Source organism: Phyllostomus discolor, chromosome 11 (genome assembly GCF_004126475.2).
Source record: "Phyllostomus discolor isolate MPI-MPIP mPhyDis1 chromosome 11, mPhyDis1.pri.v3, whole genome shotgun sequence".
Lineage (NCBI taxonomy): Eukaryota > Metazoa > Chordata > Mammalia > Chiroptera > Phyllostomidae > Phyllostomus > Phyllostomus discolor.
In genome coordinates this window covers 10,690,381-10,716,720 of record NC_040913.2, presented here as the reverse complement: position 1 = coordinate 10,716,720, position 26,340 = coordinate 10,690,381, and the positions used below count along the sequence as shown (strand labels likewise).

Here is a 26,340-nt window from a genome sequence, read left to right as displayed (position 1 = left end):
AGGAGAAAAGGGAGGAAATTGCAGTATAAATCAAAGATGAAAAACTGTCAAAGTTAAGTGTGAGGGTTTTATCAATAGCAAGAAGGTGCTAGTTATTAAAATGTGCCACCCAAATCGGGCCGGCTCCCCTCAGGGGAGCTAAGGTGCGAGGCTAATGTGCTGGGAACAGATGGTTTTCCATCCCCTTGCAGTGCAGTGTGAAGTGGAGCTCCCTGAGAGCAAGTCAACAAACGCATGGGCTTTGAAATGTATTTGTGTTCATCAGAATCTGCTCTGTACGCTTGCACCTTTGGGTAGAATCAAAGGTAGTGCATTACTCTGTGGCTTGTACATTTCCTTGTGCATTTGTAAGAGAAAGTCACCAAGGTGATAAGGAAATAAAGATCTTGTGGGCTGGTACTCTCAGCTCTGCATCCACCGTCCTGGGAAACATTAATAGCAGAGAAGAGGGTCATAGGTCCAGCACGGGAGGGTTCCAGGGAAGTAAGCTTTCCCCTAACTCGGAAGTGCAAAGTGGTTTTATTCTCGCAGGCCTCAAGGATGAGAAAACTGGGATTCAAGGAAGTCTGGTAACTTGCCTCGAGCCCAGGGCTAGTCACATTGGACCGTGATCTCAGCATTTTAATTTTACTCCTTTCATTTCCAAACATCCTGCAGCTTTGCTGAACAATCGTACCCTTGACATTTCCACCGTCAACTTACATCATCTTCCCTTGGTCCTTGTTACTCAAAGTTGTTGACAATGAAGATATTTTCCTCCTTTTTTGTGTGAATATTTTAGCACCTCGCTAATATAGTTACAGTCTACTATCATTACTTTTCAGCTTTAGTCCTTAGACATTCGCTTTGAGCCTTTTAACACCTTGGCCTTACACTTCCCTAACTTCTCACTTTCAGTAATTTGCTAAGCCCTGCTGAGTTTCTTTTTGAAAACAGACTTTATTTTTTTTTAGAGCCATTTTAGATTCCCATCAAAATTGAGCTGAAGGTACAAAGATGTCCCATCTAGACTTTGCTTCCACACTTGCATAGCCCTCCGCCATTAGCAATATCCTCTACCATAGTGATACACTTGTTATGATTGGTGAACCGACATTGTCATGTCATTGTCACTCACAGTCCCTCGCTCACTTTTGGTGGTGTGCATTCTATGGGTTTGGATAAATGTATGACATGTATACCCCATAACAGTATCTTACAGAATAGTTTCACAGCCCCACAATTCCTCTGTGTGCTGCTTACTCATTTCTCCCTGACCCAACTCATAGCAACAATTGACCTTTTACTATCTCCATAGTTTTGCCTTGTTCAGAATGTCATATAGTTGGCAAAATACAATATGTAGACTTTTCAGCTTAGCATGTTGTACCTAGTAATAGGTATTAAAGTTTTCTTTTTTCTTTTTATTTATTTTTTATAAATATTTCTAAAGATTTTATTTGTTTATTTTTAGAGAGGGGAAGGGAGGGAGAAAGAGAGAGAGAGAAACATCAATGTGTGGTTGCTGGGGGCTGTGGCCTGCAACCCAGGCATGTGCCCTGACTGGGAATCGAACCTTCGACGCTTTGGTTTGCAGCCCACGTAGCTCAATCCACTGAGCTACTCCAGCCAGGGCTAAAGTTTCCTTTATGTCTTCTCACAGCCTGATAATTCATTTCTTTTTATCACCGGATAATATTCTGTTGTCTTGATGTACCACGGTGTATCCATTCACCAGCTGAATGACAGCTCAGGTACATTCAGGGTTTGGAAGTTATGGCCAAGGCTGCTGTAAACCTCTGTGTGCAGGTTTTTGTGTGTCACCAGTTTTCAGCTCCTGTAAATACTGAGGAGTAGGAGTGCTGGGCCATACGGTAAGAGGGTTTTCTGTTTGTTTGTGTGTTTGTGTTTTTTGTAAGAAACAGCCACACTGTCTCCAGAGTGGCTCTACACCATTTTCCGTTCCCACCAGCAGTGAGTGTGAGTCCCCACTGCATCGCGTCCTCGTCAGCACTTGGTGGTGTTGGTGTTCTGGGTCTGGCTCTCTTGGACTCACTGCTCTTCTCTGTGCATGGAACTCTCGAGTCCGCCTCTTCATGGACAGGGCCGCCACTGCAGTTCAGCAGAAAACTTTCTTTCCTGAGGACTTCTTTAGGGGCCTGTTAATAATCTTCCTGCCTTTAATAGGTCTCTCTCTCTCGTTCAAACTTATAAAATGCTGTCAGGTTCATTCGCTAAATACCAGCTCGGGTGTTTGCTTTTCTATTCAACAGCCAGCAGAGGCTTCTGTCGGATAAATAAAACTTCCTTTTTTCCTGTAAATTAAAATGCTATTTTATTGAGATTGAAAACACAAGTTACAAACCAGAGGAAGATATTTCCAGTAAAGATATATAAAGAAGTGCTACAAATCAATATGAAAATGATAACGTAAAATAAAAAATAAAAATATATGAGACAGTATTTTATAGAAGAGAAAATACATATGATTAGTAAAAATATGAGTGGTATTCAATCCTATGTATGATCAGAAAAAGGTAAACTGAAAGCAGAATGAAATTCAATTTTATACTTTTTAAAAAAATTATTTTAATTGTTGTTGCAGTACAATTTCTAGCTTTTACTCCCATCCCAGCCCACCCACCCAGCCCTCCCCACATCCCTCCCACTTCCACCCCCACCCCCAGTTTCTGTCCATGTGTCCTTTATACTGATTCCTGTGTAAATGAAACTCCTTACCCTGCTGTTTACAGCTCTCCGAGATCCTACTTCCACCCACCACTGGAACATAATCTTCTGTTACCATTATCCTTCATGCGCCCTTCTTTCCAGGCAGGCCACATTTTTATTCATTTTCTGCATCAGCCTTATGTTTTCTTGCACTCACCTCTCAGGAGTTTCTCCGGCCGTTCATCGTCATTCATTGTTCTGACAACATGATATATCTAGTCAGTCTCCGTACAACCGTCTCTTCCTCCGCGCACCCCTCATGCCTGCCCCTTCCTTCTCACCTCTCCTGCCGCTGACTGCGGGCCTGGCGGTTTTCCGGTGTTTGCTGCAGGGCCTTCTTTGCTCCCCTTCCATGCACGCTACTCCCATGAAGGTGTTCCTCTCGTGGAAATCTTAGGCTACTACTGTCCTGCTTGGAATCTTTTGCTGGTTCTCCATTCACTGATGCAAAAATTTTTTTTTAGCTTGGTAGCTAACTCATATTATGGCTTAAAAAAATTGAGGTGTAATTGACATCTAACAGTCTATTAGTTTCAGGTGTACAACATAATGCTTTGATATTTGTATGCATTGCAGCATGATCACCAAAATAAGTCTGGTTAACAACTGTTATCATACATGTTACAGCATGTTAATGGCTTACTTCTTGTACCACTTCCTTTCATTATATACTTTTGTTCCATGTGAACATGCTAATCTGTTGTGTGCCTCTCTTTGCTTTTCTGCTCTCTTCCAATCACGTCTCTGCTTTGTCTACTTGAGAAACTCCTAATTCATCCTTTAACCTGCTGTTTAGACATAGACATGCCCTTCTGAAGCTCTCTCCCGATCCCCTCAAATAGTTCATCTACTTTCTAAGTGTACAGTGCTACTTCTGTGTATTTCTTTGGCTGCTCCTGTCACATTGTATTCCAATGGCTGTTTTACTTGTCTGGCTTGCTCTTAACTGTGTACACCAGTCATACCTTATTCACGTGGATTTGTATCTCCAGCACCTAACAGAATAGAGGTGCAATACATACTTGTGCATTTACAATTTGGCTGAATTGAAATAAACCTCAGCATACTCAGGCCCAACAGCTGCTTCAAGTCTTCTCCCAGCGGAGCGGTCTTTCCCACAGCCGTGCTTCCTGACTTCCTTGCTCACCCATCCCCCTGACCTAGAAGTGACCCCACCTGCGTCTACATCTCCGCCACACCTGGTGCGCCCCAGGGTTTTGATACACACAACTTGCATGTTGATGTTTGGGAGGAACTTTTTTTTCTTTCTGTCTGAATTGTAAGATGAGAAAATTTAGTTTCTCATCTTCTGTCTCTTATGGTATCTAATATATGCTCTTTGCCAATACTAGAAGCAAAGTAAATATGGGTTAAATAAATGAATTGGTGCATAAGATTTTAATGCTTACTGCATGGAAAAAGCAAAGGATTTTAGAACTCTAAGGATCTTTGATATAACTTACTCTAAAACTTTCATTTTACCCATGAGGGAGTCGAGTTCAAAGAAGTCCTGCACTGTATTTAAGATTTTAGTCCTTAAGGAGGAAACATTAGGATAAGAACCAAACTCTTCTGATTTCCAAGCAATGTATTTCCAATTATACTACTCTGCCTCTTTAAGTGAATAAGATATCCGTGAGTCTTCTTAATGCTTTACATGGTAATGTGTCCCACTAATGACTTCAGTTTTCAACGACAATGTTGTGAATTATACAAAGATCTTTATTAGATAAGTATTAAATATACAATGAATTTTCCTTTTGGATAAATAATTTTTTAAAAGATTATAATAATACCCTTAAAATCAAACCAGATTGAGGAATAAGATTTAGAACTATTACAAAATCAGATTGTCATATAAACTTATTCAGTCATTTCTAAGAAATGACCTTGGGAAAAAAAAAAAAAAAAACTACCCTTAGAACTAATTTAGAATTGGAGCACATATTCAACAGCATTTTTTTCACTTAAAAAGTCAGACAAATATGTGGTTAGTCATATATGTGAATATAAGCCATCAATAATATCCACCTTGTTTAAGTGTCTGATTTATACAAGCAGGTTAGTTTATTAATATAGCTCTCTGACCGGTTTTGCATATGCATTTGTATTCATGCACTTTGCATGTTTACACACAAACGATTTAAATGTACATAGCATTCATTTGTCTCAGCTGTCATTTTGCACAGGTACTTTGACTCCCCCATGTGGAACACAGACAGACCTTATAGGCATTAAAGATTAACAAAGAGGACCAAAGAAGAATGTGTGATTGTTTTTACTCTAGCAAACGTTACATTCCCATGAACGACTGGGGCATTGCTTCTAACTCTCTTCTAATATTTTCTGTTTCAAAGGTAAATAAGATGTGTGGCCATCCAATGAGAACACCCACACAAAGCCCCCCTTGTTCTTTCGACGGGAGCAAAGAGAAGCTTGGAATGAAGATCTCCGCAAGACATGGCGAAGAGACACTTGCCAACCGAAGAAAGTAAGACATTTGTTTTACAACCAGAAAGAGAAGAGAAAGTAAGCCATTCATTTTACAACAGAATAGAATGCATTCAGTTAAGCAGAACAAAATAATCCTATTGGAGAAACAAAAGAGAAACTTTAATTACCTTTAAAATTCGCTGGTTCCTTCTTATGCCATTAAGTAGGAAGATAGCTCAGTGAAAGTTTCTGTGAAAGGAGTATTTTCTTTTTCTTTTTTTAAGTTTAATCTATATTATATATTTTTTCCATTACCATTTAGTTCCCTTTCCTCCCCTCCCCCACAATCACCACACTGTTGTCCATGACCATGAGTCCTTTCTCCTTTTTCCTTCCACCCCCTAACTGCCACCACCCCCGTTAGCTGTCATCCTGCTCCCCATCTTTGGGTCCGCAGCAGGCCCTCATCACATGTGATCACTGTGCACTTACATTGTGGCACTGCACATCTCTAGGGCTGATTCCTTTTGCTGAACTGAACCTTTGTGCCCATGGATTAGTTACTCCCCATTTCCTCCTCCTCGTGGTCAACAATCCTGTAATAGTAAGTTTGTTAATAGGGTATAAGTCATGGTAAGTGTTCTTATCACAACAAAATAAAAAACTTAAAGTATAGCTAGTGTGACTGAGGCATGCATTTTTTATTTTATTTAATTTGAATTAATGTCATCTAAGTTCTGTGTAGCTAGCGGATACTACATAGGACAATCTAAGACCAAAAAGAGTATACATGTAAATAATGTGATGAATATTACTAGAGGTTAAGACTCTGTTAAAAAAAAAAAGGTTGATATAAATAAGTTTTCATACTTTTTCCCTGGAATGCTGAAAATGGCTGACTGTTGATTCAAAATGAGTTAACATTGAGTAGCTTGCTTTCCTAACTCCCATTTCTACCACTTGCCCATCATTATTGCATGTGTTAAATCAAAGCCTTCATTTGGGTCCCTTTGCTTAACAATTGGAAGTTACTGATAAACTCTTAAAACTGGAAGACACTATTATTTTATTTATTTTTGTATTCAGCGGACCAGTGTATACCCTGGAAAATACTAGATTCTTAGTACGTGTTTGAATTGAACTGAAATTCATAGTTTTATATTCAATGATTAACTCAAAGAATAATTTCTTATAATACCTTATTGAGAATTCGGTGTTTTACCTAGCTTTATTCTCTGTAAGGAAAATTTGTCTCTTTCCTTTTGGGACAGCGCTCCTGACTACCTCGTCCTCTCCTTAGGCGGGCTCACAGTGGGACAAAGGCCTGGGCTATTGCTGGCTACTTGCTACAGCATAAGAGATTGAGCATTTTACATGCAAAGTAGCTATTCTTTTTCTTTTTTACTAAGTTAATCTTCATTGTATTTTTTCTATTACTGTTTAGTCCCCTTCTCTCTCATCATAGTGATCAACAATCATTTCTTGTCTTTGAGAAATTAGCATGCTTTGGCTAGGGTGGTTTTAATAGTAAAATCCAGCTATGGAAGATCTTAAGTTCTTAAGAGTCATGTCGGTTTCACCACCAAAATAAACCAATTATTGGAAAACCAAAACAAAACCCAACACTTCACATGATTTATTCACTAGCACAACTAAGCCAGTGCCCGGTGAAATGTTACAAATTGTCTCAGAAACAATGAGGGGCTCATATGAGTGGAAAGTTGTATAAGTATTCGGGCCTTTTAATAGACTGCCTTGTCACCAATCTTGCAAACTCATGATTTCTATGCCCTTGACCTGCCAGTTCCCATTAGCCGTTGCCCCCAGATCAGGATATATCCATCACACAAAGTGATGCCGCACGGAGTGAGTAACCAGGGATATTGCAAGTGAACCCACTTAACCATTTCATGTTTATGGATTTTTTTTATTGCCACTCCTGAATGGAGCCTAATTGCTGGGGCAGTATATTTTTTGCTTGGTGCCTAAAAATTGTGCAGACCTCTTTATACACTAGACCTGAATGTTACTTATCCTTCATCATTGAATCATTCCCCATGAGGTCATCCATTTCAATTGCAGTAGGAGGGGGAATGTAGAAGTAGGTGCTGAGCCAGCCTGGGCTTCTTTCCATGCATCTTACTTGTGATTTTTCCACCTACGTAAGGCTGATTTCCAATAGATCACTTCCACTCAGTGATATATTCCTTCTACACACCCCTCATCTTAGAGCATGGAAGACCATTTAGCACTTAGTTCCTTACGGATACCTCCGGGAGCAGAGTTACTTGCTAGCTCCTGGTCAAGTGTGTAGTTCCTATCAGCACCCAGTTGCAAACCAACCAACTGGTCAACCAATCACCCAACCAACCAACCAACCCACCCACCAACCAACTAACCAAAGAACAAGAACAGTTTTTAGCAAAAGGAGGAATGGCTTTGCTCCAAAGCCCTGGATGTCTGCACTGAGTTTTCTAAGTGTTTCTACACAGCATCTATATCGCTTCAGGCATCACTGAGCAGATGAGCTGGGTCATCTGGACTAAATGTCAGGGCAGCTTCAAAAATCAAACCACAGAGAGTTTCACACAGAAGCTCTTTGGGGCTACTTTATGTGTGCGTTAGATCAGCACACCAGTGCAAAGTGTGCCGTCACTTCAGGAGCGGCAGGTCATCTTGTTTTTAATCCTCGCCTGAGGACATGCTTATTGATTTTAGAGAGAGGGGAAGGGAGGGAGAGAGAGAGGAAGAGAGAGATCGATGTGAGAGAGAAACATTGGTCTGTTGCCTCTCCTATGCACCCCAACTGAAGACCTAACTTGAAACCTAGGCTTGTGTTCTGACTGGGAATTGAACCCATGACCTTTCAGTGTACGGGATGATGCTGCAACCTACTGAGTCATACCAGCCAGGGCTGAGTGCTACATTATCTTAAGTGGAGAAATTTGCCTTTTACCTTAGAAGAATATCCCAATAAAATCCAGACTACCAGACATTTAGAAACCCTGCTGAATTGTCAAATGCTAGAAATATCAGTGTTTTCCCCACCGGAGGCATGAACATGTCTAAGGCGTCTGGGAGGGCGTGATCGATATGGTATCAGCATGGTGTCTGCAGAGATCAAGGCCTCTCTCTGTCATGCAGCGGGAGACTCACCCTGAGGTCTAACAGTGTAGGAGTTCTCGGAGGCTGAAGATGAAATATTCCTAGAGGTCTGTACTGATTGGTAAAGATGTAAAAGCACCGGCCAGATTATTAGCTAGAGAGCTGGTGGCAGGACTCGTTTGGAATAACTCCAAGAGCAGACGCCACATACAAAGCATGTGATTGGAGTCACCCTCTGGCTCAGTTTATGATAATCCAGCCGATCTCCGCGACCACCTCCGTGCACGCAGACCAGGCACACGGTGAGGTGTGAGGGTCACCACCAGCACTGCCTTCTTCGTGTTCTGATAGAGGCCCTAATCCTAGCAACTCCCCACAGAGGTGATACTCTCTTGTTTTACTATTGTTGCCTTTGCTTTGAAGAATTCTATAAAATCTTTAAGTCAATTTATATACTCTGGCTTTTTTCAAAATTCTCATGGATATTTGTGGAATTTATTTTTAAAAATATACTTTAAAATCCTTTTCATAAGCTCTGGCTGGCGTAGCTCAGTGGATTGAGTGCAGGCTGCGAACCAAAGTGTCACAGGTTCGATTCCCAGTCAGGGCACATGCCTGGGTTGCAGGCCATGACCCCCAGCAACCACACATTGATGTTTCTCTCTCTCTCTCCCTTCCTTTCCTCTCTAAAAATAAATAAATATAATCTTTAAAAAATAAGAAAATAAAATAAAATCCTTTTCATGACTTTGAACTGGAGTTACATTGAATAAATAGACCGATCCTAACAAAGAAATGTTTATTACACTGAATAGGTAGCCATGTTCTTGAACTCCTTTCCAGTTGGCCTGTTGATAGGATTAGAATTTCTACATGGATCCACACGACAGCTTGCTGTTTTTCTGAATCCCATTTTTTGAGGCGGGCCAGTTTTTATCTCAGCGAAAAGGAATCGCCACAGCCCAGAAATGCCCTCGGTGTAGACAGCTGTGTTGATGGACGTCTTGGTTTGAGTGCGCCTTTAAACAGCCCTCCTGTGAGCTCCTGGACCCTCGCAGGGTCACCGTCTGGTTCCTGGGGCAGTGGTGTGTGTGAAGCCTGTCCAAGCTGCAGGGCAGCTGTGCTGTCTTCCTCACGCTGGACCCGTGTGCATCAGGGCTGGAGGCCTTGGGGGCTCGTGTCATGCAGCAGCAGCAGCAGCAGCAGGTCCAGCCCTCCTTGGTTCTCTGCTGTGCTGGGAAGCTCCCGTTTACCCCAGTGGCCTCTCAGCCTTCTCTGTGCTGTCTGCCCTGGCAGGCTGCCTGGATGGGCTTCTAGCTGAGTTTGGCTACTGGGGATCATCCACAGGGTTTCCTAGCTGAACAGGGAGTGAGGCTGGTCATTTATTCTCCCAGCTCTCTCCTTGCAGGGACCCCTCAAGCCTGCTGCGCCTCCATGGATGGGCTCAGTTTCTCAGAAGTCCCTCCCCAGCCCCCCTCTGCATCCAGTTCTGGAAGGCTCCCTGTCCCTTCAGGACTGGAGCCGTGTGGGGCAGGACGAAGCTGCTTCCCTTACTGATCAGAACTCTAAGTGCAACTTTCAAAAGAGTTAACTTATTAAACTCTGCCAAATTATCCCAGTTTTCATGTACTAGCTGCTGGGACCTTGCCTGCTTTATTTATATATTTATTTTAAATACAGTCGCCAAAGACCACAGTCTTGCTGAGTCTCCCATCTGCCAACCACAGTTTGAGAGCTTCCTCCTAAAGGTAGCTGGTCGTCAGATGGCTGCTGGCAGTGACCTCACGTCAAACTGAACTCCACTGTCATGGCTGGGATGTTGTTAGGATGGGAATTGCTACAGAAACGGTCCTATGAGACACTGGCACTGCCCTTCCGGCAAGAAGCTTGCTGGTAAACCATATACACTCTGTGCACTTGTCTGCCTCCTTGAGATGTATCTCGGAGGAAGCTTTTCTCATATCCACTAGGGGCATTCTTGAGCATTTGTGGTCGCCGAAAGAGATATGTGCTTGAGGTATTTGCTTGAGATACGTGTTCATCACAAGCAAAAGGGAAAAGTAAAATGTGAGACTGGAAGATTATGAAGCAGTCAGAAGGAAAATACAATTACATCAAAAATATAAAATATATTCAAAAATATATTTACACTTGTATCATAAATATATAAAATATATTTTTATTTTTATTATATTTTATAAATATATTTATAGAAATAAAATATAATTAGAGAGAAGGTATAAAATAGAGTGAGAATAATAGTGCAATATCATTTTTATAAATTAAAACTGATACATAAAAATCAGTGTATATTTTTTGAGAAAAGTACTTATATTAAACACCTTAGAATGGTTATTTATAAAAGGATAGAAAAAAGTATGAGGGGTGATGAAAAAATGAGATAATACAATAAAGTATACATTTTTTTTCAAGGATAAATTATGATAGTATGCCAGATATTGAGGATTATGCTTTACTTGGTAGTCAGTATCTGAAAAAATTTACATTTGTATATGCTTACATATAAATAAGCACATGTATATACACTATTATTTTATAGTTAAGATAACAAGTTTTTTAAAATCATGTTTTCCTGAGTAAAACAATATAGTTAAAGCTCCCTCAATCAAAATTTTTATGAAAGCTAATTATACTCAATTTTTCAACAATCTTTTTTTTGCCATTTTATATGCTCACCATAGATAATTTTTCATTGTAATGTATAGTAGATATAGTGATTATCCAGATAGAGATAAAATAGAATTTTCAAAGAAGAGTTGTTGATTTACTGGGATTTCCTACTATAATTAATTAAAAATGGAAGTTTATTGCAAAAAAGTAAACAAGGAAAAATAATTTTCAATCAATCTATACAATCATTAACAAAATCATTGCTTTCTGAAATTCATACAAAAGTAAAATTAAAAAAAACATTTCCTGACTCAGTGTTTACTAATTAGCATTGTATCCATGACAGTTTTTCTTAGTTTTTCTTTATTTACTTTGAGAAATTCCTGTGAGAAATTTATTGCAGAAACTAATTTCTGTAAATTTAAACCAATTTAAAACTATTTAAAAAACTATGAAACAAAAGAATTTAACAGTTTATATAGTTTAATATAATTGTTCTATTAGGTGACAAAATATAAATTATAAATGGATCAGTGGAAAGCCACTGTAAATAGAGATAAGCACCATTCTATGTTTGCTAAAACTTTAAATGCATTTTTCAGTTTGTCTTTTATGCTAATTAATCATCTTTATTACATTTAACAATAGCACTCTCACTTTCTGTAATTTTAACATCTTTCTCCATCTCCTTAAAAATATATCATCAGTAGCTACTCTATGACAAGAATGAAATTGGAAAACCTAAAATAAGTAATCAATAATGTTTAAATTTTTTATTTGATTAACTTTCCAACTAAAATGGACTATATGTCAATATGCTTTCTTTCACGATAAAAATATAAAAGGCAGAATGTTCTGTAGCTGAAAAGACCAACATGTAAGCACCCCAGTAAACACCCCATGTTGTGACTAAGGTCATTTTTTAAAAATTTATTAATGTTTTTTATTGTTGACACTATTACAGAGTCTCCCGTTTACCCAGCTTTTCCCTCCTCCAGCACACTGTTGTCTGTGTCTGTGGGCTTTGCGTATATGCATGTATGTTCTTTGGCATTTTTACATACACATAATCTTAGTTTTTTTAAAATTTTGTTGGCATAGCTCACTTTAGATTTAGTTTGTTTAGTGGTCTATCTTATACAACTTGTCTTTAAAACCATGTTAGATTTACGGCACACAATAACTTAAAATTTTAAAGTTTTTTGTGACAGTTGTATTTTATTTAATTTCTCTAGCTTTTCCTTTCATTATTCAATGTTCCCAAAGTTATATTAATATAATCACTGTTGACTTACAAATAATTTGATAAGCTACTCTTTTCCTATATTACTATGTGATTATTAATCAGTTTTTATTTTTTAATTGGAACATTTTGGTTCCTTTTTTTAACTGATACATAGTATCTTAAAGCAGTTGAGTTGAAGTCCACCACCTTCATGTGCTTTGCTTCTCCTTACCCCATTTTTAAATTGTTTACCCTTTCTTGCCTTCTTTTGAATTCAACAGGCATTTATTATTCTTTTTATCTTTAGACTTTTTGAGTTTGTTTATTATTTTTATGGTTATCATAGAGGTCACAATGTGCATTTTAGTTTTACTATCTATTTTAAATTAAAACTTTTACCACATTAAGAATCTTAAAACAGTTTTACTCCATTACTCTCTTTTTTTTGTCCTATTTTGTCAACAAATATCTTATGTCAACCAACATGTCAACAAACTGAAGACATTGTTATTGTTGATTTCCAATAGTCCGTATTTACCTACAATTCCTCCCATGTTTTATTCTTTCTGGTGTTCTTCGCTTTTTCCAGTTCTATGTGCCCATTTTAAATCATTTTGTTTTAACTTTACTATAACATTCATTACTTACGACTCGTGATGGATTCTTACTGCTTTTTTTGTCTAAACATGTCTTCGTTTTCAAAGACTATTTTTACTGAGTCTAGAATTCTAAGTGGTTGCCAGCCGCCACCTTTAAACATATGTGTGTCCAAGCCATCACGGAATCAGTGACAGGGCACTCCGACGGGGAGGCTCAGGGGAAGCATTGAACACGAGAGGTAACTGAGATGGTAGCCCTTGGAGGCCCCCTCCTCGCATCCCTTTGGCCATTTTATCTGCCTCCTGCCTGTTTTGTCCTGGCTACTCACCATTCCCTGTGCTCTGGGGAACTACCTGCAACAAAGAGGAGCCATCTGTATTTGTTCCCTACTGCTACCTAACAAATTACCCCAACACTTAGCATCTTAAAGAGATAGTAAGCATTCATTACTCATTTCTGGGGGTCAAGAATCTGGGAATTGCTTAGCCATAGGATTTTGACTCAGGGTCCCCAGATAGATGGCTGTCACATTGTCAACCAGGGCCACCGTCCTCTTTGGGACTGGACGATCATTTCCCAAGATGGCTCCCTCACATGGCTGTTGGCAGGAGGCTTTGGTTTCCTGGCACAGTGACCTCTTCTTAGGTCTGCTTGAGCTTCCTCACAACACTGTGCCTTGTCCCCCTCAGGGCAGGCAATGCAAGAAAGGGCAAGGCCCTCTCTCCAGTATCTTTTGCAATCAAGCTTCAGAAGCCCCGCACTGTCATGTCTGCAGTATCCGATGGGTCACATAAGTCACTTCTGTTCTCTGTGGAGGGGGACCACAGAAGGGCATGAAAGGGAAGATCATGGTGACTCATCCTTGAGTCTGGCTGTGGTACCTGTCATCCACGTGCAGGAAGGAGTCAAACTCCTACCTGCTTCACCCCTTCGGCAGCATCTCACAGGTGGTGCCCGACTGGCAGGGGAAGAAAGGCTTGCCCCTTACTCAAGGCGGTGGGACCAAGTACGTGGTGATTTCAAGCTTGAGCTCTCTCTGTGGGGTCTGGCTGAGGCCGAGTCCTTATCCCCAGTTCCTGTGTTCCTGCCCACTGTACCTGGCTTCCCTCACGACCTCTCCCTTGGGAGCAGTCCCTCCATGAACTGACTGTATCCAAATTCCTGTCTCAGGCCCGGCTTCCAGGCAACCTGACCTACGGGATCTGTGAAAAAGTACCTACGATAAATACAAAATAATTGTAAACCAAGGCAGAAGTATAGTGCCTTATCTGTCCTAAATAGCAATATTTCTCCATAGCTTTTAACTTGTCTAAAAAAATTACAAAGAACCCCTCAAAATTTTTGGATATTCTTCCCTTTCCTCCTCCTACATTCATTTCACAGAGAACCCTTCTGTTTAATATATTGCATTGTCCTTGCTCTATTTCTAACATTTGAAGGAGGACATTTTCCTTAGTAAAATCAGTCCCTCGATCTAAGAGTCGTGCTAAGCTTGCTCATGAAGGTCTTTCAGCTTGGAAGGAAGGGAGCTAAACCACAGCATTAAATTCTCTTGATTATTTTTTGGACATGTAATTGTGTTTCTTCTTCTACCTTATTTTTTAAATTTATGTAGCGAACACATAATTAGCTAATTGGAAACTTTGAGTTGATACATACCAGTTGCAAACATCTCCAGCAGTTGAGAAAGGCGTGGAAGAGCTCTCACTCACTCCTTCCCAAACCTAAGCAAAGCCTCGCTATTTAGCCTTTTGGGGCAGAAACCAGATCGGCACAGTTGTAAAGGACATTGCAGCCCTCTAACTGTCTGAATCAGCCCAGGCAGGGTGATTTGCCTGTGGCCGTCCCTCTCTCTGCTTGATTTCTTGAAGTTTGCTGGTAAGAATAAGCTATTAGCAAGCTTAAATCGGTGATAATTAGCTGTACATTATTATTTCAAAGCAGTGTGGCTGTGCCAATTAAGTGGGTAATTAGGAAAACCCCAGGACAATATATTAAGACTGGGAGTCTCCACACCAATGCCCCATCTGTTCTCCGGCAAGCATTCTAATGAGCCAAGCCCCTCCTCTAAGAGCACACCAATTAAGGGGGTTGGCTGCATGCGTAGGTGTGCACCGGAGTCACAGAGACTGTCTTACTGTCTTAGTAAAAGAAAGATACTTTCAATATCAGAGAGAATTTTGATGTGAGGGTGGAGAAAGGAGAAGTTTTAGAAATACTGGATTTTGACATTTGAAGCAAAATGTAAATTGTCTTATGAGTTGTTTTTTATCAATTTTTTCCCTCCAGACCTTACTGTGAATATAGCATCGTCAGACAGTTTCATTTTATTCTAATGTGCTTATTAAATCTTGATTTGGGCACTTTAACTACACAGAGCTCTAGCCACATAGAACATTAACACTTTTATTTATTGACAGTGCGTAGATAAAGAGGGTGCTTGAGCTTGCATAGTTTAAGGAAAGGGATGAGTCAGGACTTGATTCAATTCAGAATGTGACTGTGTGTGAAAGCGCTTTCATTTTTACCTTGCATATCACTAAAGAACACAGTGATGTGGTTAAAAATAATTAGCAAAACAAAAAATTTAAACATATACTGAATGAAGAACACACTATTTTTTAACTGATGTGATCTTTATTGTATTTTTTTCCATCACCATTTAGTCCCCTTATACTCCCTTCCCCCAGCAATCACCCCACTGTTGTCTGTGTCCATGAGTCCTTTTTCCATTTTGCTCAATCCCTCCACCCCCTAACCTACTCCCAACGATCTGTCATCTGCTCCCCACTATTATTAAGGATTATTGCCATTATAGGTGGAACAGGTTCATATTGAATAGGATCAGTTTAGCTAAAAATGCACTTCACACAATACAGCCGATATATACAGATGTTTGGGTGTATGGATTGGTTTACATGGGTAAATCAGCATTGACATACTGGGTTTAATGATGAAATGTGTATACACACACTCAGTGAATGAAACTATCCATGGGTCAGGAAAAAAGTGATCTCTTTGAGAAAAAATGTGGTATCCTTTGTGGGACTGGAGAAGACAACTTTCAATTCATTTCCTAAAAAGAAGTCAAGGCTTCTTTGAGGTGCCGTTATTATTTATTACCTGTGAGTTTAACTTACTCAAATACAGGTCATGTTCCTTCGGCGCAGACACGTCTGTTTAATATGAACCAGTGCCTAATGAGTGGCGGTAGCGAGGGCACTGAGGTCAGGGCAGGCCGAGGGCAGGGCAGGCCGAGGCCAGACTTCAGCTCGGGGCGAGAGGGTGGCCAGAGTGGGGCTCGAGAGATGGGGGCCGCACGGCAGGCGAGCATCAAAACTTACAAGAATAATGAAGAGCAGGACCCCAGGAGGTCAAAAACCAGGCCCACAGGAAGAAGGAATTCCAGAAAGCAGAGCAAACACATGGCAAAAGTTTAGGCTAGTGGTGCTTAACCTTTGCGGGTCATGCATCCCACTGAGAATCTGATAAAAAACTTCCCAGCAAAAGGAAGTTCACAAGTAAATGCACGCAAAATTTCGTACATTGAAAAGTAACTTGCATCCACTTAAAGCTCATATGAAAAATAAAGTCTTCACAACCTGAGTTTACTCTCTACTTTCCAGACATTCATGGAAAAAATTAGTTACCATTTCATGAAATGTCTGAAAGTAAATCCAAACAGTGGAATATATTTTTAAAAGATTTTACTTATTTATTTTTTAGAGAAAGAGGAAGGGAGAGAAAGAGAGGCAGAGAAACATTGATGTGTGAGGGAAATATCGATTGGTTGCCTCTTGCCTGTGCCCCAACCGGACACTGGGCCCACAGCTCAAGCATGTGCTCAGACCAGGAACCGAACCTATGACCTTTTGCTTTCCTGGAAGATACTCAGCCAACTGAGCTGTGCTAGTCAGGGCCAAACAATGAAATATAAAGTAACATCAAACACTACTTGTGCTGCAGGAAGAAATGGTTTCAACTATCAATATGAACTAGAAGCTGAAATTGTGATTGGTTTGAAATGTGATTATGTGCATGTATATGGTATCCAATGGATACCCACTTTTTGTTTTGATGGTAACAATGACTGAAAATTCTAGAAAAAATTTATGTGGCTATCACTGGCTATACTTAGAACTGTCATAACTATCTTACTTAAATGAGGACAGGCTTACTTCAGGGAGCATAACATTTATTCTAAACTCTTCAACTTACATTAATAGTCTATAATGCTTTGGTCCTTGAGTTAATGTGCAGCATCTATAATATTGAGGCTGTCAACTTTACATTAATGTGACTAGAAATAAACCTCCCCAAACTTCTCACTACTATATATATATAAACATACATGTTTTTCCTTAGCCATATGAAGAATGACCATTAAATTGGATAGTTAAACATATTTTCCAAATTTTTTTATTTTCCAGTAACAGCTTTTCCAGATGAGCTAGAACTTTTCAGAAGTGTTTTTTTAGAATCATGACTATAGGGTTTTGCCATTTATAATGGTTCAAAATATCCTCCCGCCAAGCACACCAAACTGTGAATGAAATTCCCCCTTTCAGATATACCTGAGAGTATGGTTTCTCTCTTTTCTATTTCTTCCTCCTCCTCACCAAAAGTGAATCTTCTTTTCCTTTGAAAAAGTCGGTGAACATCTGCAGAGTTGAAAAGGCCCTCACATTCAGCTATTTTTTCCACTCAATTCCTTGGATAGGTGAGGCAGACTTAGAGTCTTACTGAAACTGTTCATTTTGGAAAGAAGGCATGCAGCTATTTCAGAATCAGCGAGCAGGCAGCTCTGAGAGATAGCCATGTTTTTATCCACGGGCGTGTTGAATGGGAATGACCGGTGTCTTTAAAACAGAAGAAATGTGTTTCCAGAGTGGATTTTATATCATTGGAGATAAAGGCTGGGCTTTTTTCCCCTCCCGTGTTCACTGCAAGTCACAAATTTAGTTCAGCCATTTCCAGGACACACCGTGGTCTCTAGGATCATAGGTGGAATCCCTTGCTTGAAAGTGCACCTGATGAAAGTTTGAAGGTATTTTCTGGAGGATTCTGTTATTGTAGGTCCATATTCACGGAGTCACAGACATTCAGATCAATCTCCCTTCTCGAAAACATGATTCAATATCTGTGATAATTTTTGAGGATCCACAGGCAACGGGGATCCTTTTGCTGCGTTGGTATTACCCTCCTTCAGCAAGAACCTTGTTAGAAATGGACAAGTGCAACTTTGGGGCCCTGCAAACTGAGTAGACTCAAAGGATTTGCAGTCTTCACTGTATTTGGTTTGTCTGCATGTTCCAGTCTATATAAGGGAATCCTTATATAAACAAGTGTATATGAATAATCATAATGGAAGAATACAGTCTTCTGAATTACGTGGAATATATTTTGATGTCACAATTAACAGTAATTATACATTACCTAACCTTAGTGATATGCTATGTCATCCATCAGAAACTGGGAATACAGTAATAACTGGGCCACAGGAACACAGGTATAATTTCCCAAAATAACAATTACTAGAATAATAAGAATAAAATTGCACACTAAAATACCTCATTTTCTTCAAACTCCCAGACCACCAGTATCAGTGCTGAGATCTATACAGTGACTGGAAATGCAAGTAGGAACAATTTGTATCAAGAATATATTGTCCAAAAATCCCATAAGTTCATGGATGGAGGTAACCAGGAGTAGCTGTTTGAAATCACAAAATGAAAACAAGGAAAACAGAACAGAAATGAGGAATCAGCCCTTTCCTTGGTAGTCTGTTAAAGGGAATGCATTGTATAAATGTTGGGTTAGTGCTGAGAGAAGAAAATATTACCCAACGTATGCTCTCTTGTTCTCTAAATCATGGAATTTAGAGTTAAAATGTTAGCAGCCACAGAGTAACAATCAGTAACTAGGAAACAAATAATAACTATAGAGGTTTGACCTAAAATAATGCTGACTCTCAAAATATAGGTACTCAAAATGTGTGTGTGTGTGTGTGTGTGTGTGTGTGTGTGTGTGAATGACCTACATTAGAATCATCAGATTTGCAAATATTCCATTTGGCTAAACACCCCTGTTTGTCTGGAACCAAACCAGTAGCATGCTCCTTGAAATTAGTAAAACTGAACAAATAATTGCATAACCTTATTAAAATAAACAAAAATAATGAGGCAGAAGAAATTATATCACATCTTTTTTTAATGGACGCTTGATCTCCTTCATAGTACCTGATTTCCTTAAATATTGGACACTTGGTTAAGTGTTAATTTCTATAAAGGATTTAAGGTCTTTGTTTAAATCCCTTTTAATGGAGAGCCAGTGCATTTTAAGGTACATTTTACTACACGGGTAAACGAGGCCAGAGCTGGTTTTGAAAACCCAGTTTTGACATGATGTTTAAATCATCCCTTTTAGAGGAGGATGCTTTCGAAAGGGTGCTTTTTATGGGGGTATTAAACAGTAATGTTCTGGGTTTAGAGGGCTATTGAAAGCGAGGAGGAGAGGTGTCCATACTAATTGTACAGATAGCAATGAACGCCCCGCCAGGGCTCGGAAGAGTCCCCAGCAGAGAGCAGCGGACACGCCGCACGTCTGCAGAGGCCCGCTGGGGGCGTTAGTGTGTTTGCAATGCTCCCTCCCGTTCTTCTGCCTGGTGCTCCCAAGCCTACCCCGCTCCTAACTCTAACTCCTTCAGCTCTGGGGAGAAAGCACAGTGACTCCTCGGATGAGGGGAAATCATGCCCCATGAACAAGAAGACTTCCTAGCAGCAGGAAAAAGCCTGGGATCGTTTAGACAGAAAGAACATTCCTTCTCTCGGAGGATGGTGCCGAATCCGTAGGTCTCGGCGTCTGTCCTGAGCAGTGAGTTCCGGTGGGTTCCCAGAGCAGACTTTTTGAGGTGCGCCTGTAGAAAAACTAGTATTTTTATTTCTAATCAAAATGAATGCAGTGGGTGGGAAACATATTGACGTGTGTGATGCGGGTGCCTGGGGCCATATATTGTATGGCTCCTTAGTGTCCTGTTCTTCCTCCCCTCCTACTCTGCAGCCATCAGAGAGAGCGTCCAGAAAGTGACCAAGCACCCAGATTTCAGTTCTCCCTCTAGCCAGCCTAACTCTACAAACACTAAATATTTTTGTGCACATTATGGCTGGAGAAGAGGAATCTAACTGGTTCTGTTTTCTAAAAATGCCTCCTAAAACTGTTTTGTCAAATAGAATGACTTGGTGGAGAATGCAGGAAAATGATTACACGCAGACTCAGACTGGCAAGAGAAGATAGATCTTATCTGGAAACATGTAATTATACATTTCCTCCTCGACAGCGGGGACTGACATTTTAAAAGTCGACTGTTTGACAAGTGGGGCCAGACATCCCGGCAGGGGTGAGCGTGCTCATTAGTGCCACATTAACCTTAACTTTGCCTCGGGCCATTAACTGGCAAACTGCACATTTGACCTTTGTTCTACAGATATTTTCAAACAGCGCGAGGCACCACTTCTCATTTGGGTGCAGTGTTACATGTGGGCTGACGTTAGGGGTAAAGGAAAACCAGTACGTGTCATCAAATAAGGAAACGTGCGGTCTGCAACAATCCACAGAGAGATGTGCTTTTTAAACACGAGGTTCTTCTCCAGCACTTTTCCAGGTGACTCACTTTGGTCAACATTAGAAATAGTTTCTTTTGTATTACGTGGAAGTCAGAAGGAAGGAAGTGCCTCATGGGGCAGTTTGTGCATGTTTTGATATTGAAGCAAATTCCCTGCGAAGGTGTAAGATTGCGTGGTGTGCCTTTTGGACGTAGCTCTGTTTCCAGGAACATCTGATGAGATGAAGTGCAATGTCGAAGGTAGACCAGAGCCACGCGATTGAGGGAAAACAGTCCCTAGGAGATCAGCGACGTTCGAAACACGTGGTTGCCACTCTTCAAACCATACGTATGAGACATGTCAGCCTTATAAGTTAAAGTGTAGATTAGCTTAGTGAAAGGCCTTGATAGATTGTGCTGGTGTGGCTATACCCAGGTTGTGGAACATTATACAGCTATACAAAAATAAGTAAGACTGACATTTACTAAGTGGGTTCGTGATGTACTGTCAAGTGAGAAAAGGCAATAGCATGCATAGGTGTACAGCTTCGTCCTAGGTTTGCAAAGGCAAACCATCTCTATGTCTCTCCTTGTATTTCTCTTGTCTGTCGGTTTTCGGTTGCTTATTGGTGGACGCAGAGAGGAAGCTGGAAAAGCACACCGGTCTGTGAACACTGATTGCCTCGGGAGGGAGGGATGCAAACATTAAAGAGGGGCAGGTACTACCTTGTTCTTCATATGCCTTTTAATTATTATACTAGAAAAGATACAGTATGTTTATTATTAAAAATGATCAAAGCCAATGATAATGGTACAGCCAGTCAGAATCATTGATTAATTTTACAGTAGTGATTGTGCACAACTACCAATCAAACAAAGGATGGCTTCAGGGTGAGTTCTATGTTCTTTCTTTCCTTTTTTTTTTCTTTTTTCTTTCCTTTTCCTTTTCTTTTTTTTTTGCCACATGAAAGATCAGGAGACCTTCTGCCACTGCTGGCCTCAAGGGCACGGGAAGCAATGAAGCAATCACTATGCTGGTCCATGTTTCTCTTGTGCCTTCAGTGAGCTCAGGGCAAACAAGGCTGTGAGCCGTGAATGAGCAATTGTGCTGCAGCCCCTTCTGTCCCGCTGTGCCGGGCTAGCCGAGTGTGTGACAGTGCTCCTTAGCTGGTGCTCAGGGTCTACCCTGCTACCTGCTTTCCTCACCGGCCGCTCCAGACTGGGAGAGATACGCAGATCAATGTTGGCTACACGTACTGCCTTTGAAGTGCAAGTTTTGACAGGAAGAAGTCATCTGTCTGCCTTCTAGTTTACTAATAAGTGTGTTCTGTTAACAGTGTGATAAATTCTATAAAAATTTAGGAACAGATGGAATATTCTTCTATGTAAAGATTCATTCATGTTTGTTGTCTCCTATATCCAACATCAGCATGATATTTCTAAGTTTAGGCATCTTGAGTTAATTTATTTTAAAAAGTGACTCAGTTAGTTATTTAATCAGAGTAAATGCTTGGCTAAATTAGGTAGCTACTTTTCCCAGGTCCTTTCACTTCTCAGACTTTCATTTTCCTTAATTATAAAATAGCAGCGTTGGACTAAACCGCTGGTTCTCAAGCCTGGCTGCACATCAGGCTCCTGTAGGTGGGAAAACCCAGAAAACCCGGATGCCCGGGCCCGACCCCAGACCGATGCATCTGAGGTCCGTGGGAGAAGTCTGGGCGTGCCGTTTCCGTGTTTCCTTGGTGATCGTAAAGTGCAGGGAGGAGAGAGCTACTTTTTTTTTTTTTTTACAATACAGTATGTCTCTGATGCATTAACTATCTATCTTTGATGTATTAATTTTGATAGCTGTCTTACTTTAGCAGTGTGACTAAATATTAGTGTGTCACTAGTGATTAATTTCAGCATCACCTATATAATCTGTCTGGAGCCTGTTTAGTAGAATCTGTCACAGTTTGTGATCCTGCCCTTTCCATGTCTCCCACTTTTGAATGCAATGGCCCAGGAAGATTTCCGTGATGTTTCTCCGCAATCTAGGAATAGGCCTCCTCATATAAAGTTTCCTAAGTCAAGTGTGTTCTTTAAGGACTTTGTATTATTAGCATTATCATTTTAACATACGAATTTCTTCTAGAAATGTCTAATTCTGCAAACTATTAAAAAAAAGAACGCTGCATGTGGACCCAATTCATGCGGAATCTGTTGAGTGCTGGTTGGGTAGCGAACTGTGATCCGAACCCTGGGTGTGGAATGAAGACGTGGCTTTTGCCTTTAGAGAAGGCGCCCTGTGCTCAGGGAGGCAGACAGAGAAACAGGGATTGTTACACCAAGCGGCCAGGGCTGCAGGACACGTGCTGAGTGCTGTGAGACATATGGCGAGCCCACGAGCCTGCACGAGCTGGTCAGGCAAGAGGTCAGAGAGGAGACGAGGTTTCGGCTGGGTCCTGGCCGATGGGTGGAAGGCTGGCAGAGTGGAGAAGGAGGAGAAGGCATTTCTGGGTGGAGAAAACTGCATGTGCTAAACCTGCAGTCTTAGCCAGTTAATACAGAGATCTCTCACGTAATGCGAGTATATGGTTTTTGGCTAGGTACGTGAGTAGAAGGTAGGGGGACTGTCATAGGATGCTAGGTGCAAAGACTCTAGCAGTTTTGTGCCATGGTAAGGCATACCATGTTGACTTGAATTGTTAGGATTTTAAAGCAGGGCAGCGATGTGGCTGGTTTGTAAAGCTAGTTCTTGTGCCAGTATGGGGCATGCAGTGAAGGGTAGATGAGTGGGCAAAACTGGAGGCAGGGATATCGTTTGTTAGACTGTGACAAGCCCAAATCAGAAATTCTGAATCTGTGTATGGCCCTGACATATTGGCCATGAATAAATAATCCGATGATTGTTTTCCTGTTTGTTAAAAAGATATATTTTAGCCCTGGCTGGTGTGGCTCAGTGTATTGAGTGCTGGCCTGAGAACTGAAAGGTCAGCAGTTCAATTCCCAGTTAGGGCACACGCCTGGGTTGTGGGCCAGGTCCCCAGTAGGGGGCGTGAGAGAGGCAACTAATTGATGTATCTCTTGCACATTGCTGTTTCTCTTCTTCTCTTTCTCCCTCCCTTCCCCTCTCTCTGAAAGTAAATAAATAAAAAAAATTAAATACCTTAAATCTGTTGTTCTTAATAAATATATTTAATTTTTATCTTCTTGAGATGTTTTAAGACTGAGATGAGCAACTGGCATATGTAACACAGCCCCTGAAGGATAATTCACTGGAACATCTCCCTGAATTTGTTATGCTTTTAATTTTAACTGGAAATATTCTCATGACTGTAGAAATATAATTATAATGATAGAGTCACCTTCCCAGCAACCTAAAGCCTGAATCATCCAAAGAAAACATTTTATTCACTGAGACATTTCATGTGTAACTGGAAATGGAAGCATGGTGTGTAGTAGCCAAGTACAGAGCTGGGAACTGACGTGTGGGTTCTTGTGTAGGGACAGCATTAATTGGCTCTGTGGAAGGAGATAAATCTTGACCTCATTATGGCTACTACTGTTTTAAGTTCTTCATTTCCTGTAAGTATTATTCTTTTCTGTATCCAATGTAGATCCCCTGAAACACCTGATTTTTTGGAGGGGCTGGGTACAGTGAACTTTATTGATGGTGCATACCAAGGTAGGGCTCCCTAAGCCCCTCCTCTCTTCGGGGGGTCTGGGATGGAAACTGGAGGTCAGAGGATTCTCAGGGTGTTGATGGAGGTATGGATTTGGGCAAAGGACTCCCCAGGAGCTGAGGGCCTCTATTCCTGTCTCTGGGGCTGATGGTCCAGGAGGGTGGGGTTTGGGCAGGTGGTCCTGGCAGCTGGGGCTAGAGCTGGAGGCCGTGTGGACCATAAGGTCCACCACCCTGTTGCTGTAGCCAAATTCACTGTCATACCAGGAAATGAGCTTGACAAAGTGGTCACTGAGGGCAATGACATTGACAGTGAAGGAGTGGGTGTCACTGTTGAAGTCGCAGGAGATGACCTGGTCCTCAGTGCAGTCCAGGATGCCCTTGAGGGGGCCCTCTGATGCCTGCTTCACTGCCTTCCTGGTATCATCATATTTGTCAGCTTTCTCCAGGCGGCAGGTCAGATCCACAGCTGACACATTGGGGGTAAGGACTCGGAAGGCCAAGCCAGTGAGCTTCCTGTTCGGCTCAGGGGTGACCTTGCCCACAGCCGTGGCAGCGTCATCAGGAACACAGAAGGTGCTCTGGGCAGCCCCTTGGCCGTCACACCACAGCTTCCCAGAGGTGACACCCCTTCCTGTGACCCTGAACCTGCCACAGAATATAGGGTTGCAAAGTAGGGCCTCCCGGAAATGTCTGGCCTCACACACCAAATTTTGTCTCGAAGGTCACATGGCCTTGCTTCCATTGTTTTGGTCTCAGAGAATGTTCTCCAAAGCTGACCACTCCATCTGCTTTCAGTGATCCTTTTCTCTCTCTCTCTTCTCAGAATCTGTGATCCATCCATCATTCATTGGCAGTTCCTATCTTTGTGTCAAGGGAGTAAATTATGATGTGGAAGCAAACAACCCCAACCTCTCACTGGTTCAGGACAAAAAGAAAATGTTTTTGTTAGCAACCGATACCCATTCTAGAGCAGCTGGGGGTGCTGTTCAAGTTGTCCAGGCCTCAAGGCCCAGAATGACAGAGCAGCCAACATGTGAAATACTCCCTGCCATTACAGGAGACAGAAACAGAATGTGGCAAGGCCACACTGACCCTTGAATCAGGAGCGTGGAAGGAACACACCTCACCCCACAAATATTTACTAGAACACAGAGCAAGTCACAGAACCAAAGATCCTCAGGGGGCGGCTGTGTGCTCCAAAGGTAGAAAATTGGGATATTGGGGAACAAGCTCATGTGAGCATATCCTTATTTTCTCCTTCTCTTTCACACACAAATATTTTTGAGTGTTTTCCTTATTCAAACAAGCACACACACACACACACACACACACACACAGACAACTCCCTTAATTTTCCTTTTTTGGGACTTCCCACTTACAGTTTCATGCTCTTTGCTTAATGCTCATCCTACTGCAAATATGAAGTCTGTTAACCTACTTTAAATGCTTTAATTATTATATGAGTTTGTTTGGGCTGCCATAACAAGACACCACCGACTAGGTGGCTTAAACCACAAACATGCATTTTCTCACAGTTATCAGAGGCTACAAGTCCAAGATCATGGTTTGGCAAGCTTGGTTCCTTCTGAGGCTTCCTGCTTGCCTGGCAGATGGCCACCTCTTGTTGCGTCCTCACATGGCCTTTTCTCGCTGTACCTGTCCCCCCGGCATCTTGTCCTCCTCTTATTGGATCACCACTCATGTCAGAGTGGGCCCCTTCCTTACGACCTCACTTAAGCTGAACCTCCTCTTTAAAAGCCCTGTCTCCAAGTACAGTCCCACTGAGGGTGAGGGCTTCAACATATGAATTTCGGGGGGACGCAACTTAGTCCATAACAATTGTGGTCATTACCTATAAAGGACATATTCCGTATTTTAGTTAACTGCTCACAATGGCATTTTACACTGTGGGGAATGTCTCTAACTTCAGATTCCTTCTTTTTTCCTCTTTCTTTTTCTTTAACTTTCCATTGCTCTCTAACATCAGAGTGGTCTTCCTTTGCTTGTTCTGAGGCCTCTGGCTTTTTCTGAGGGCATATTGTGTGTCTGAGAGATGGTCCATCTCACATGTCTCCTGCGCTGGCTTCCAAGGCCACATATCCAACAGCAAACTTCAGTGGGATTCATGGCCTAGAGCCACAAAACCGTTACCTTGTTTTGTAGCTATCTCCTGCCTCCTTCTCTGTCCGCAAACATTGTGCTATTGATCTCACGTGATGGCTGTGGATTTCCCCCAGAATGTGCATTCTTAGGAGGCAGGGACTGTCTCGTTTAGCTGTGAATGCCTAGCGCAAGTGCAGCACTCAGCACTCAACAGTGTCTCATGCTCTTTGACAAATAGCTGACAGCTGATGCTTTACAGAGTGAGTG

At 41.3% G+C, this 26,340-nt stretch overlaps 1 protein-coding gene across 1 annotated transcript in view; it reads left to right on the top strand.

Annotated features, from left to right (window-relative positions):
* Positions 1 to 26,340, top strand: part of GPC5 (glypican 5) — a 1,172,420-nt gene that overhangs the window by 256,839 nt on the left and 889,241 nt on the right. Inside the window, exon 4 of the mRNA XM_028526582.2 lies at positions 5,067 to 5,200. Within this exon, the coding sequence (XP_028382383.1) occupies positions 5,067 to 5,200 (134 nt within the window). The remainder of the gene's footprint in view (positions 1 to 5,066; positions 5,201 to 26,340) is intronic.